The following is a 15,201-nucleotide window of genomic DNA, read 5'->3' as shown; positions in this document are numbered from 1 at the left end:
AATAATAATAATAATAATAATAATAATAATAATAATAATAATAATAATAATAATAATTATAATAATACTTTTTATAAAAATAGTAATAATTATTATTATAACTCTTATAAATATAGTTTTTATAATTAATATTTTTATTTATTTTTATTAATTTTTATTTATTTTTTAATTTTTTATTTTTAATTTCATTATTACCTTCCAAATAAATAATAATAATAATAACTTAATAATAATAATAATAAATAAATAAATAATAATAATAATAATAATAATAATAATAATAATAATAATAATAATAATAATAATAATAATAATAATAATAATAATAATAATAATAATAATAATAATAATAATAATAATAATAATTAAAATAATACTTTTTATAAAAATAGTAATAATTATTATTATAACTCTTATAAACTTAGTTTTTATAATTAATATTTTTATTTATTTTTATTTTTTAATTTTTTATTTATTTTTTTTTTATTTATTTTTATTTTTTATTTCATTTTTACCTTCCAAATAAATGTTTAATTCTTTTTCCAAAAAAAAAATCTAATCTCAACCTTTTTTCTCCTATCTCATTTCAGGTTTTCGTTTTTTAATTTTCAACAACAAAATACTACAAAAATGGCTAATCTAAAAACTAGTTGTGGAAAATAATTTCAAAATACCTTCAAAGTAAAATAATAAAAAAAATAATAATAAAATATATATTTTTGTTAAGAAAAAAATAAGAAATAAATGTGAAAAAATTTTGTATATAAATACTACCTAACTCAAAATCATCATTAATTTCTATGGAAAAATAAAATATTTTTTGTGGATTTAAATTATTTTATGAATCTTAAGTGAGAAACCTAATTTCTTGTGTGAAAATAATTTAAAAAAAAATATTTTAACATATATATTTTTTTTAATAAAAAAAAATATTTATTTCCTACTATAACCAAACTACCCAGACTTAAAAAAAATAACCTAACCTATGGATATTATTTAATTTAATCAACAAAAAACAACAACATCATCAAATATATTCTACATCAACATATTTATTTATAATATAATTTATATTAAGGTGAGAGTATTTTTCTTAAAAAAATTATTATTTCACTTATTTATATAAGAAGATTTCAAGATTTCACGCTTGATAAAGTCCATTTAAAAATATTTTAAATAAATTGTGTTTTATTTTTCTATTTTAAAATGTCCTGTTTGTTGAAGATCCTTACAAGATTTTATTTAAAGAAGCAGGCCCTCTAGAAACAAAATTTCATTAAGTCCAGGTCTATAACTGGTCGTTAACAAAATTTTATAAAAAATTCTAGTTTTATTAAAGGTCCAAAAAAATATTTTTAAAAATGCCAGTGATAATTAAATGTCCTAAAAAATTATTTTAAATATTCCTGGATTATTATAAGTCGTAAAAAATATTTTTAAATACTAAATGGTCCTTTGAAAGTATTTAAAATTATTTTTGTTTATTAAAGGTCCCAAGAAACATCTCATCCTTGGAAAAATTTACAAATATTGATTGTTGAAAAAATCTGTTTAAAAATTTGAGGATTTTTGAAAATCTCACTTTTGCTGAAAATTCTTGAAATAATATTTTTTTAACTTCTATGTTTCTTGAATTTTCTAGGAAAATATTCTTAAAAACTCAACGTCTATTTAAGGTCCTAGAAAAATAATTTTCTAAATTTCCAAGTTTGCTAAGGCCTTTAAGGAGTATTTTTTAAAAGATATAACTTTAGTTTCTCAAAAATTTCTCGTTAGTTGGAAGTCTTTGAAAATATATATTTTTTTTAAAGATCTAGGTATTTTGCAGATCCTTAACAAAAATTAAAAAAAAAATCCTGCATTGTCGAAGGTCCTTCAAAGGTATTTTTGAACATTCTTCATTTAATGAATGTCCTGCAAAAATTATTTTTAAAAATTGCACTTTTGTTGAAAGTCTTTGGAAATATATTTTAAAAAATAACTTCATTGGTTGAGTTTCTCGCATTTTTTAAAATTCTCGGCTTGTTATAAATCCTTGGAAAAATATTTTTAAAAAATACCTCGTCTTTTAAAGGTCATATTTTTGGCTACAGAGGGCATATATCCTTGCATACGGCCAAAACGTGCCTCTTCGGTTGTAGACCATAGTCCTCTTTGGGCCGAATCCGTTTTAAGACATTTGGAGTCCATCTAGGGGTGTCTATCCGTCAGTCTGTCTGGCTGGTAAGAACGATAACTCTCAAAAGGAGTATCCGATTTGATCCAAACTTGGTGCATCGTAATATTATTGTCAAACTAGAATCAAGTTCGGTGATGGGCAATATTTGCCCACTCCTTCTGGTACCTCCTCCACAAAAGTTCAGCATTTTCACAGAAAATAATATACCTTATAGAATAAGAAAAGATCAACTGATCTTGTTCAAACTTTGCCAATCCTAAAATTTTTATAAATGCTATGGCACGTGTGAAAATGGATAATATCGGCCTAATCCTTCTGGTACCTCCCCCACCAAGGGGTTAAAATTTTAAATAATCATGAAACTCATAAAACGCGAAATAAGAATCCGATTCTCTTCAAATTTTACACATCCCAATATTTCTATCAACACAAACTATGGTATGAAGATGGAATATATCAGACCACTCCTTTTGCTACCTCCCCCACAAAGGGTTAACATTTTGAATAATTATCACTCTTATAAACTGTGAAATAAGCATCCGATTCTCTTACATTTCCGCACATCTCAATATTTCCACTAACAGAAAATCTAGTGTGAAGATGGAATATTTCGGACCACTCCTTCTGGTACCTCCCCCCACAAAGGGTTAACATTTTGAATAATTATCACTCTTATAAACTGTGACTTTAAAGTCCGATTGTCTCGAAATTTTACACATCCAAATATTTATATAACAGAAAATCTGCTGTGAAAATGGAATAATTCGGACCACTCCTGCTACCTCCCCCACAACGGAGTCAAAATTCTTGATAATTAAAACGCTTATAAAATTGTAAAATATGCATCCGATTAATTTCAAACTCGGCACATCCCAATATTTCTACTAAAACAATATCTCATGCAAAGATGGACTATATCGGTAAACTCCTTCTGGTACCTCCCCCACAAAGGGGTCAACATTTTGAATAATTATAACTCTCATATAATGCGAAGAATGCAACCGATTCTCTTCAAATTCCGCACATCCTAATGTTTTTATTAACACATAATCTGGTGTGAAAATGGAATATATCGCATCACTCCTTCTGGTACCTCCCCCACAAAGAGGTCAAAATTTTTAATGATCTAAACGCTTATAAAATGGGAAATTAAGCACCCGATTCTCTTCAAATTTCACACATCCTAATATTTCTACTAGCACAAGATCTGCTGTGAAGTTGGAGTATATCGGTCCACTCCTTCTGGTACCTCCCCCACAAAGGGGTCAAAATTTTGAAAAATATATAACTCTCGTTAAATATGAAATAAACATCAGATCGTCTTCAAATTCCGCACATCCTAATATTTCTATCAACCAAAAATCTGGTGTAAAAATGGTGTATATCGGTCCACTCCTTCTGGTACCTCCCCCACAAAGGGGTCAACATTTTGAAAAATATATAACTCTCGTTAAATATGAAATAAACATCAGATCGTCTTCAAATTCCGCACATCCTAATATTTCTATCAACCAAAAATCTGGTGTAGAAATGGTGTATACCGAACCACTCCTTCAGATACCTCCCCCACAAAGGGGTTAACATTTTGAATAACGAAAATGCTCATAAAATATGAAATAAGCTTCCAATTCTCCTCAAAATCCACACATCCCAATATTTTTATCAACCCAAAATCTGGTGTAAAGATGGAATATATCGGACTACTCCTTCTGGTACCTCCCGCACAAAAGGTTACAATTTTTAGCACTTATATCTCTCATAACTCGCAAATTAAGTTAGGGATTCTTTTCAAACATGGCATATCTAAAAATTCTCTCTCATTGACACATTTAAAAAATTATTAAATTTTTTTTTAAATTTTTACTAATTAAAACCCCCTTTCTTTTTTTTCTTTACAGTTTTCTACATCATAAAATCTATAAAAAATAATCACCTATTATTTTAAAATTATTTAAAAAATAAAAAAAAAATCAGCAACAACCAACCCCAATCATCAACTACCACAACAAGTATTATTAGGATACAATACATCATCAGCATACTTCCCCTACTGAGGCAATAACAACTACAAGTGAGAAAAAGGGATAACTCAACAATAAAAACAAAATTTCCATTAAAAAATAAAAAAAATCACAAAAAATTATATATAAAACAAAATAATATTAAAAATATTAAAAATTATATTCATCTAAAAATTAAACAAAAAAAAAAAAAAATAAAACAAACAACCCCTAGGATTATCTTAAGGCAACAGAAGCAGGTTTAAGGACAACGTGACAACAGCAATTGAAATCAGAGGATATAAAAAAACAACAACAACATACATATATTATCATTATTACATGCTATATAACAAATTATATATACATATATTTCTATATATCAGAAAAAAATCAACAAATTTTCGGCTTAAGGACCTTAAAAAGGATGTGGTGAGAGAGCTCGAAAAAAAACATAAAAATTTTTGAACCATTTTTTCCTTTGGCAGTAATTTAAGGCAGTTTAAGGATATGCAACATTGAAGGCTGATCAAATATTTTGAATAAAATTTGAAATACAAATCTAAAATTTAAGCTAAGTCTAAGCAAAGCTAGAAGCAAAGGTTGGAGAAGTAAGAGAAAAAAAAAAACAAAAAAGAGAAAAATTCCAGGATCAAATCAAGGATATCATCATCACAACACACAGAGGACATACACCTACACACACACCCTCAAGAGAAGAGACTGATTTTTTTATAAGGATAACAAATTTGTAGCTCATAAGGATTTAAACCTAAAAAATAAAGGGAGTCAAAGCTAAATCAGAAGCCAGCCATAGATCAAAAAACAAAAAAAAAATTCTTTAAGGTTTACTCAAGTCAGCAACAACAACAACAAAAACAAGTGATTTGGATATAATCCACCCAGCAAACAAAAAAATACAAAATAGTTTTGGAACAAAGTTATATATTTTTCTAAAAAAAATCCAAGGAGAAGCCCCGCTCCCCCCTCAAAAAAAAAAAAAAAAAGAAAAAATGTTGAAAAAACTGAGATGCCTAGAGGCAGCGGCCAATTTGGCTAGAGAGGCCAATGCCAATACGAGTAATAACAACAGCAATGGGGTTGGCAACCCTGGGGGTAGTGCTCAGGCAAATACCTCCACCACCACCCTGGCTCCGGGGATAAAAATCATCAAAACCGAACCCCTGGACTATGAGATGCTACATCTCGAGGAAAAGGATCTGCGAGAGCGTCAAATGTCCTCCGACAATAATGCCGCCAACATGATTTCCACAGCAACCCAACCCCCGCCTCCCCCGCAGCGTTACCAACATGTACAAGTTCAAACCGTACCTCCACGTCAGGGCATTACCAACAACGGCAACTCTCAGAAGGTCATTCTCACACCACGTGTGGAATATGTACAAATACCGCTTAGCGGGGAGCAGCGTTCAGGGACGGGCGGGACAGGACAGCAGATAATTATTACCCGAACCCTGCCCTCCTCAGCTGCTGCCGCCGCCACAGTCTCTTCAACGGGGTCTCCGGGGCATCACATCTCACGGCGTCACTCCGCCAGTCCCTCGCAATATCATCGAGTTTCATTGGCTGTATCCCACAGTCAGAATAGCCACTCAGCGCCTTCATCACCACCGCCTTTACATCACCAGCAACAGTCACAACAACAACAACCATCACAGCAATCATTGAGCTCAGGTTCCCTAGCCTCAAACCAACAGTTTCAACAGCAACCACAACCGTCGCAGCAACATGTGCGCGTCATACGCGATGGCCGTCTCTATGAGGAGTCGACCACCACCATTGCCTGTGCCAATAGCCTGAGAAGGCAATCGGTTTCACCGCCGCCCTTGCAACACTACTCGCGTTCCGCGCCGGTTTCACCAGCCAACGGCGGGGCTGTCGGTCTGATAAGACGTTACACGCCTCAATCCGGGTCATCGTCTTCGCCGTCATCGCCACCACCGCCGCCGCCTCCACCTCCGCCACCGCCAACACAAAGTTCGGCGGCCTCCTCCTCCTCGTCTTCTTCAGGAAATCCCGTTACAGGTCAGAAATATATCATTACAAATTCACCGGCCACCCGAAAATATGTGGTCAATCTCATTACCAACAGCAATCAGCCGCACCATCATCAGCACTCCCAACACCAGCAACAGGCCACCACACATCTGGCCTATGCCGCCCACCAATCAGGCCAGCCGCCACAACAACAACAACATCACATTATTACATCCACGCCCACAAATCATCAGCATTCATCATCAGGTCTTCACAATAATCATCATCATCATCACCAACAACAACAACAAGTCTACTTACCATCATCATCATCATCTTCTTCGTCATCATCTTCATCCGTCACCCCCTCCACCCTGAATTCTGCTAATTCGTCGTCAACTCACATTTTTCGTACTCCTGTAGTTTCCAGCAGTAGCGGTCATCACTTAACAAATTCTACGTCTTCTTCTTCCTCCTCCTCCGCCTCCGCCGTTTCGAATTCTTCCACAAATTCCTGTACCTCCAACAATACTGCCATGCGTCCACCACCACCACCGCCGCCACCAAAAATCAAACACACCTCTGCCTCCCTGGGTCTGGGTGGTACACATCATGCAGTCGTTATAGGTGGTGGTCCCGGCAACTGTATGGCCGACAGATCATCGGCCATGGCCTGTTCTCCATCCTCATCATCGGGGTCGTCATCGTCAGCAGCCTCATCCTCTATGGGTTCCCATCAACAGCAGACATCAATGTCCAGCTCTAGTTCAATGGGTCTAAATGGCAGCTGTGAAGAGCCATCCAGCTCGATACCAGATTTAGGTGAGTACGAAACATTTTTAAAATTTTATAAAAATTTGGAAGAAGGTCGAAGGACCATTTTGAATAAATTATTGCTAAATTTAAAAATGACTCGAAGGACCAAATTTTATTGAGAATAGAAGGTCATTGGAATCCGAGGCTTTATTTCGGACTAGAGTAGAGTAGATGGTCCCAAGAGACATTTACTGCAGAGTATATGATGTCAGGGGACATCTACGGTAGAGTAGATGGCCTCGAGGGATATCTATCGTAGAGTAGATGGCCTCGGGGGACATCTACTGCAGAGTAGATGTTGCCAGGGGACATCTACTGCAGAGTAGATATTGCCAGGGGACATCTACAGTAGAGTAGATGTTGCCTGGGAACATCTACGGTAGAGTAGATGTTGCCTGGGAACATCTATGGTAGAGTAGATGTTGCCAGGGGACATCTACTGCCGAGTAGATGCTGCCAGGCTACATCTACTGTAGGGTAGATGGTCTCCGGAGACATCTACGGTAGAGTAGATTTTTCCATGGGACATCTACTGCCGAGTAGATGTTGCCAGGGGACATCTACGGAAGAGTAGATGTTGCCAGGGGACATCTACGCTGGAGTAGATGTTGCCAGGGGACATCTACGATAGAGTAGATAATGCCAGGGAACATCTACGATGGAGTAGATGTTGCCAGGGAACATCTACGGTAGAGTAGATGGCCTCGAGGGATATCTACCGTAGAGTAAATGGCCTCGGGGGATATCTACGATAGAGTAGATATTGTCAGGGGACATCTACGCTAGAGTAGATGTTGCCAGGGGACATCTACTGGCGATAGTTGCTGCCAGGCGACATCTACTTAAGAGCAGATGGTCCCAATGAACATCTACGTAAGGGTAGATATTGTCAGGGGACATCTACTGTAAAGTAGATGTTGCCAGGAGACATCTACGGTAGAGTAGATGTTGCCAAGAGACATCTACTGCAGAGTATATGATGTCAGGGGACATCTACGGTAGAGTAGATGGCCTCGAGGGATATCTATCGTAGAGTAGATGGCCTCGGGGGATATCTGCGATAGAGTAGATATTGTCAAGGGACATCTACTGTAGAGTAGATGTTGCCAGGGGACATCTACTGCAGAGTAGATGTTGCCAGGGGACATCTACTGCAGAGTAGATATTGCCAGGGGACATCTACAGTAGAGTAGATGTTGCCTGGGAACATCTATGGTAGAGTAGATGTTGCCAGGGGACATCTATGGTAGAGTAGATGTTGCCAGGGGACATCTACTGCCGAGTAGATGCTGCCAGGCGACATCTACTGTAGGGTAGATGGTCTCCGGATACATCTACGGTAGAGTAGATTTTTCCATGGGACATCTACTGCCGAGTAGATGTTGCCTGGGAACATCTATGGTAGAGTAGATGTTGCCAGGGGACATCTACTGCCGATAGATGCTACCAGGCGACATCTACTTAAGAGCAGATGGTCCCAATGAACATCTACGTAAGAGTAGATGTTGCCAGGGGACATCTACTGTAAAGTAGATGTTGCCAGAGGACATCTACGATAGAGTAGGTGTTGTCGGGGGACATCTACCGGAGAGTAGATGTTGCCAGGGGACATCTACGGTATAGTAGATGTTGCCAGGGGACATCTATCGGAGAGTAGATGTTGCCAGGGGACATCTACGGTAGAGTAGATGTTGTCAGGGGACATCTACGGTAGAGTAGATGTTGTCAGGGGACATCTACGGTAGAATAGATGTAGTCAGGGGACATCTACGCTAGAGTAGATGTTGTTAGGGGACATCTACTCGAGAGTAGATGTTGCCAGGGGACATCTACGGTAGAGTAGATGTAGATTTATTGAACTATCGTAGACTTGAAATATTATTTCCTTAAATTTTCCCTAAATTCTATCGATTATGAAATTTCCATCGTATTCCAAGAATGTGAGCTAATCCAAAATAAAATTCCAATTAATCTCAGAGAGGAAAACTGTTACATTATCTCCCTTTGCGTGTGGGCATATTCACATCCTGCGGCCATGTCCTTCACAAAAAATAACATTTTATTTCCCATGAAATATTTATTTCAATTCACCATTGTTTGTTAACAATTTCCAGTTCCAGTTAATTTCTATGTCATTTATATAACGGAACATGTTCAAGGGGGCCTCCATGACCACCGTTTCTCGCCAAGAGAAACCTGTTACAGCGTTAATACCGTTTTTTTCACTGTTTTCTTTCCTACTTGTTACAACAAACTAAATACAACAATATTACAACAACAATAAGATAAATTCTATATACAAACAAATGCCAAACAAATAGAATGTTTTTTGTTTTTGTTTTTTTAAAACAAGTTGACCCTGAATAAATATCTACTGGGAAAGAGAGAGAGAGAGGGGATGGAGGGATGGTTGATGCTATGTGGGCATATGACAATATGTCTCGCCAGTGATTTTTTTCTTTACAAATTCATATATTTTTATTTATGTGCCTTGGATATATATCTAAACATGTACAAGTTTAGCTATGCCGAGATATTGCCATGACAATATACACTTGCCAACATAACTGTCACTTGACAGAAACCGAAAACCAAACTGGTCCACCAAGCTTGAGGCAGACAGTGCAAGTAGCCATCGGGGATAGGGTGGACAGATGATAGGCAGTGTGTTAAAAATTTTTTTAATATTTTTTGGAATTATTTTAAAACCTACTTTTTACAAATATTTTCCAAGGACCCTCTACAAACGTGAATTTCTTAAAAATATTTTTTCAAGGACCCTCAAGAAACGTGGATTTTTAAAAATATTTTTTCAAGTTCCTTGGATATTATAAAAAATATTTTTTCAAGGACCCTCAAGAAACGTGGATTTTTTTAAAATATTTTTTCAAGGACCCTCAAGAAACGTGGATTTTTTAAAAATATTTTTTCAGGGACCCTCAACAAACGTGGATTTTTTAAAAATATTTTTTCAAGGACCCTCAACTAATGTGGATTTTTTAAAAATATTTTTTTAAGGTCCAAATATTAACGTGGATTTTTTTAAATATTTTTTCAAGGTCCATATATTAACGTGGATTTTTTAAAAATATTTTTTCAAGGTCCAGATATGAACGTGGATTTTTTAAAAATATTTATTCAACGTCCATATATGAACGTGCATTTTTTAAAAAAAAATTTTTAATGTCAAAATATTAACGTGAATTTTTTAAAAATATTTTTTCAAGATCCAAATATGAACGTGGATTTTTTTTAATATTTTTTCAAGATCCAAATATGAACGTGGATTTTTTTTAATATTTTTTCAAGGTCCAAATATGAACGTGGATTTTTAAAAATATTTTTTCAAGGTCCATATATGAACGTGGATTTTTTAAAAATATTTTTTCAAGGTCCAAATATGAATGTAGATTTTTAAAAAATATTTTTCCAAGAACCCTCAACAGACGTGGATTTTTTAAAAATATTTTTTCAAGGTCCATATATGAACGTGGATTTTTTAAGAATATTTTTTCAAGGATCCTCAGCAAACGTGGATTCTTTAAAAATATTTTTTCAAGGATCCTCACCAAACGTGGATTCTTTAAAAATATTTTTTAACGGATCCTCACCAAACGTGGATTCTTTAAAAATATTGTTTAAAGGATCCTCAGCAAACGTGAATTTTTAAAAATATTTTTTAACAGATCCTCAGCAAACGTGGATTTTTAAAAATATTTTTCCAAGGACGTTTAGGAAAAGTGTATTATTTGAGAACCTTTGCCTGACAAAATTTAATTTTTTTTTTGAAAATTATTTTCTTCCTTTCCCAAATATTTTTTCAAGTTCCATATATGAATGTGGATGTTTAAAAATATTTTTTCAGGGTCCAAATATGAACGTGGATTCTTTGAAAATATTTTTTCAAGGTCCAAATATTAACGTGGATTTTTTAAAAATATTTTTTCAAGGTCCAAATATTAACGTGGATTTTTTAAAAATATTTTTTCAAGGTCCAAATATTAACGTGGATTTTTTAAAAATATTTTTTCAAGGTCCAAATATTAACGTGGATTTTTTAAAAATATTTTTTCAAGGTCCATATATGATAAAAATATTTTTTCAAGGTCCAAATATGAATGTGGATTTTTTAAAAATATTTTTTCAAGGTCCCTATATGAACGTGAATTTTTAAAAATATTTTTTAACGGATCCTCACCAAACGTGGATTCTTTAAAAATATTTTTTCAAGGATCCTCACCAAACCTGGATTCTTTAAAAATATTTTTTAACGGATCCTCACCAAACGTGGATTCTTTAAAAATATTGTTTAAAGGATCCTCAGCAAACGTGGATTTTTAAAAATATTTTTTAACGGATCCTCAGCAAACGTGGATTTTTAAAAATATTTTTTAAAGGATCCTCAGCAAACTTGGATTTTTAAAAATATTTTTTCAAATTCCAAATATTTATGTGGATTTTTTAAAAATATTTTTTAAGGTCCAAATAATTTTTTTTCTTCCCGATTTTTTTTTCTTCCCCGAAATTTCCAATCCCCCCTCGTCATTGCTAGAAAACCAGTCAATCGACTAGGAAATAAATTTCATGGCAATTTTCAAATGAAAGAGAAAACGCAAATGTAATAATTAAATTCGAATGCAAACTTGTTGTCACTTGTGTGGAGGGCAACTATAAACCTGGGGAAGGTGGGGAAAGGGGGAAACTCACATGAAAGTACATATGTCTGTTTTTTTTTTTCTAATTGGCAAAGCGAAAATTAAGGTCAGTAGAGACAAACGCAAATGGACAAAGAAAATTGCAATTTAATAGGCTGGCCATAGCGAGAGCTTACATCAAGGTGATGGAGAAAGAGAGAGAGAGAGAGAGGGGAACCTAGGGACAAAGAAAGCTTAAGAATTTGTTGGATGTCGGGTGTAACAGATGTTTATGCCAGTGTCATATCTTCCGATCAGATTTCCTCTGAGCCATTTTCGAAAAAAGAGCATTTCATTTAAACATAAACAAAATTTCTGGGCTTTTCTGGGAAAGTTTCGAGTCTCCACAAATTGTTTATAATTCGATTTGAAATTGAGAAAACGAAACAAGAATCACTGGGTTGCAATTTCAAGCTGGAATTAAACAAATGGTCGTGGCATGACAAATTATTATTTTTCTGGCCTGGCATGGCGGGGAAAACAAACAACGGCATCAACAACAACAAAAAAAAAAAAAAACACGGACAAAAACATTCATTCGGCTAAACCGTTATTTAACCTCGTAATTTAATACCCGACAAAGTCAGGCGAGAAACCGTTTTTATTCGAATTCAAGATTTTTGTTTCATTGTTTATTTTTGCGTTAGTAATGTGATGTTATTGTTGTTGTTGCTGTTTTTTTATTGTATAATTAAATAAAAACAATATGTATTTGTATTTATTTAAACAATTCCGAAAACAAGTGAAACAAAAGTTGCAACACTTGTTTGTCCCGTCGTCTAAAAAAAATACAACAAAAGCCACAGCAGTTGGATATTTAAAGTTCTCATGACGTTTGTTGGCGGAATGCGTCATAGCGGTGCTGTTGTTGTTGTTTTTTTATTAAATCAAAGATCTTTGATATTTACGGAAATGAAAAAACACAACAAAATAATGTGGGTTTATGGGGAGTATTTCAGAGTTATAATAAAACGAAATAAAAAAGCAGGCTGGGAATTGAAGAACTTTCACAGGACTGGCCCGATGAATTTCAAATTCACATCCGACCCCTGGCTGAGAGCAATATTTTGATATAGCAAGTTTGCTGTTTGGAATTTGAAGACATTCGGATGATTATTTGTTATTTTATTAGAGTTATAATTATTCAAAAATTTTGACCCCTTGTGGGCAGGTACCAGAAGGAATGGACCGCTATATACCATCTTCATACCAGATCTTGTGTACGCAGAAATATTAGGTTGTGTGTAATTTGAAGACAATCGGATACTAATTTTGCGTCATATGAGAGTTATAATTATTCAAAAATGTTGACGCTTTGTGGGGGAGGTACCAGAAGGGATTGGCTGATTTATCCCATTTTCACACCACATCTTCTGTGGCTGGAAAAACTGGGATTTGTGAAATTTTAGGATAATAGGGTGCTTACTTCGCATTTTATGAGCATTTTGATTATTCAAAATTTTGATCCGTTTGTGGGGGAGGTACAAGAAGGAGTGGACCAATATCTACCATCTTCACATTTTTAAATATATTTTTAACAAATCCATATTTTTTAATATTTAAAAATATCCACGTTTTTTAAATATTTTTAAAAAATCCACATTTCTAAATCTTCGAAAAATTTGTTTAAAAAATCCACGTTTTTTAAATTATTAAAAAAATATTTTTTAAAAAATCCAAGTTTTTTAAATTATTAAAAAATTATTTTAAAAAAAAATCGACTTTTTTAAATTATTAAAAATAATATTTAAAAAAAGTCCATGTTTTTTAAATTATTAAAAAAATATTAAAAAAAAAATCCACGTTTTTTAAATTATTAAAAAATATTTTTAAAAAAATCCACGTTTTTTAAATTATTAAAAAAACATTTTTGAAAAAATCCACGTTTTTTAAATTATTAAAAAAAATATTTTTAAAATAATCCACTTTTTTAAGTTATTAAAAAAATATTTTTAAAAAAATCCACGTTTTTTAAAATATTTAAAAAAATCCATGTTTTTTAAATTATTAAAAAAATATTTTTAAAAGAATACACGTTTTTTTTTTAATTATTAAAAAAATATTTTTAAATGAAAAAAATCCACGTTTATATCTGGTCCGGGGAAAAGAATATCTTTTAAAACTGGCCCAAGAAAAAATATATTTTTTTTAAATCCACGTTTATATCTGGTCTGGGAAAAAATATTTCTTGAACACCCTCGTTTATAACTGGTCCGGAAAATATATTTTTTAAAAATCCATGTTTATAACGTCCTGGAAAAACTATTTTTTAAAAATCCACGTTTATAACTGGTCCTGAAAAAATATTTTTTAAAAATCCACATTTATAGCTGGTCCAGGAAAAATTATTCTTTTTTAGATCCATGTTTATAACTGGTCCGGAAAAATATTTTTTAAAAATCCACGTTTTTAACTGGTCCAGAAAAAAATATTTTTTCAAAACTTTTCTTTTGAAACTGATTCAGGAAAAAATATTTTTGAAAAATCTACGTCGGGAATTGCTTCTTGAAAAAATATTTTTTAGAAGTACATGTTTATAACTGGTCCAGGAAAAAATATTTTTTAAAAATTCACGTTTATACAGGTCCTAGAAAAAATATTTTTTTTAAATCCGTGTTTAAATCGGGTCCAGGAAAAAATATTTTTTTAAGTCCAGATTTATAACTGTTCCAGGAAAAAATTATTTTTTTTTAATTGACGTTTAAAACTGATCCAAGAAAAAGTATGTTTTTAAAAATCTACATTTATAACTGCTCCCGAAAAAATATTCTTTAAAATTCCACATTTATAACTGGCCCAGAAAAAAATATTTTTTCAAAAATTATCTTTTGAAACTGATTTAGGAAAAAATATTTTTTTAAAATCCACGTGGAGAATTACTTCTTGAAAAAATATTTTTTTTTAAATCCACGTCGAGAATTGCTTCTTGAAAAAATATTTTTTAAAAATCCACGTTTATAAAAGGTCCTGGAAAAAATATTTTTTAAAAATCCGTTTTTAAAACGGGTCCCGGAAAAAATATTTTTTTAAATCCAGTTTTTTAACTGTTCCAGGAAAAAAAATCTTTGTTTTTTAAATTGACGTTTAAAACTGATCCAGGAAAAAGAATATTTTTAAAAAATCCACATTTATAATTGGTCTAGGAAAAAATATTTTTTTAAAAATCCACGTTTATAACTGGTCCAGGAAAAATATTTTTGAAAATTCTTGATGGTTGCGGATCCTAGAAAAAATATTTTTTTAAAAATCCACGTTTATAACTTGTTCAGGAAAAATATGTTTTAAAAATTCACTTTTATAACTGGTCCAGGAAAAAATATTTAAAAAAATCCAAGTTTTTTAAACCTTCGAAAAAAAATATTTAAAATCAAATCAAGTTTTTTAAGACTTCAAAAAAAAATTTTTCCGCATTTCTCGATGGTTGCGGATTCTAGATTTTTTTTAAGTCCACGTTTATAACTTCTTCAGGAAAAACATGATTTAAAAAATCAGTTTTATAACTTGGCCATGTTTT

General features: G+C 32.7%; 1 protein-coding gene across 2 annotated transcripts in view; it reads left to right on the top strand.

The window, feature by feature from the left end:
• The first annotated feature begins 958 nt into the window (after nucleotides 1-958).
• Nucleotides 959-15,201, top strand: part of LOC101896320 (ecdysone-induced protein 75B, isoforms C/D) — a 307,818-nt gene continuing 293,575 nt past the window's right edge. Inside the window, exons 1-3 of one of the 2 annotated variants that reach the window (XM_059124111.1) lie at nucleotides 959-1,078; nucleotides 4,078-6,225; nucleotides 6,601-6,999. In XM_059124111.1, coding sequence (XP_058980094.1) covers nucleotides 5,193-6,225; nucleotides 6,601-6,999 — 1,432 coding nt within the window. In that variant the 5' untranslated portion in view covers nucleotides 959-1,078; nucleotides 4,078-5,192. The remainder of the gene's footprint in view (nucleotides 1,079-4,077; nucleotides 6,226-6,600; nucleotides 7,000-15,201) is intronic. The other variant, XM_059124112.1, reaches the window with a different exon arrangement.

The sequence above is a fragment of the Musca domestica genome, unplaced genomic scaffold, assembly GCF_030504385.1.
Source record: "Musca domestica strain aabys unplaced genomic scaffold, Musca_domestica.polishedcontigs.V.1.1 27, whole genome shotgun sequence".
NCBI classification, from domain to species: Eukaryota; Metazoa; Arthropoda; class Insecta; order Diptera; family Muscidae; genus Musca; species Musca domestica.
Note: the sequence above shows the minus strand (reverse complement) of the source record. Positions and strands in the feature narration are given on the sequence as shown.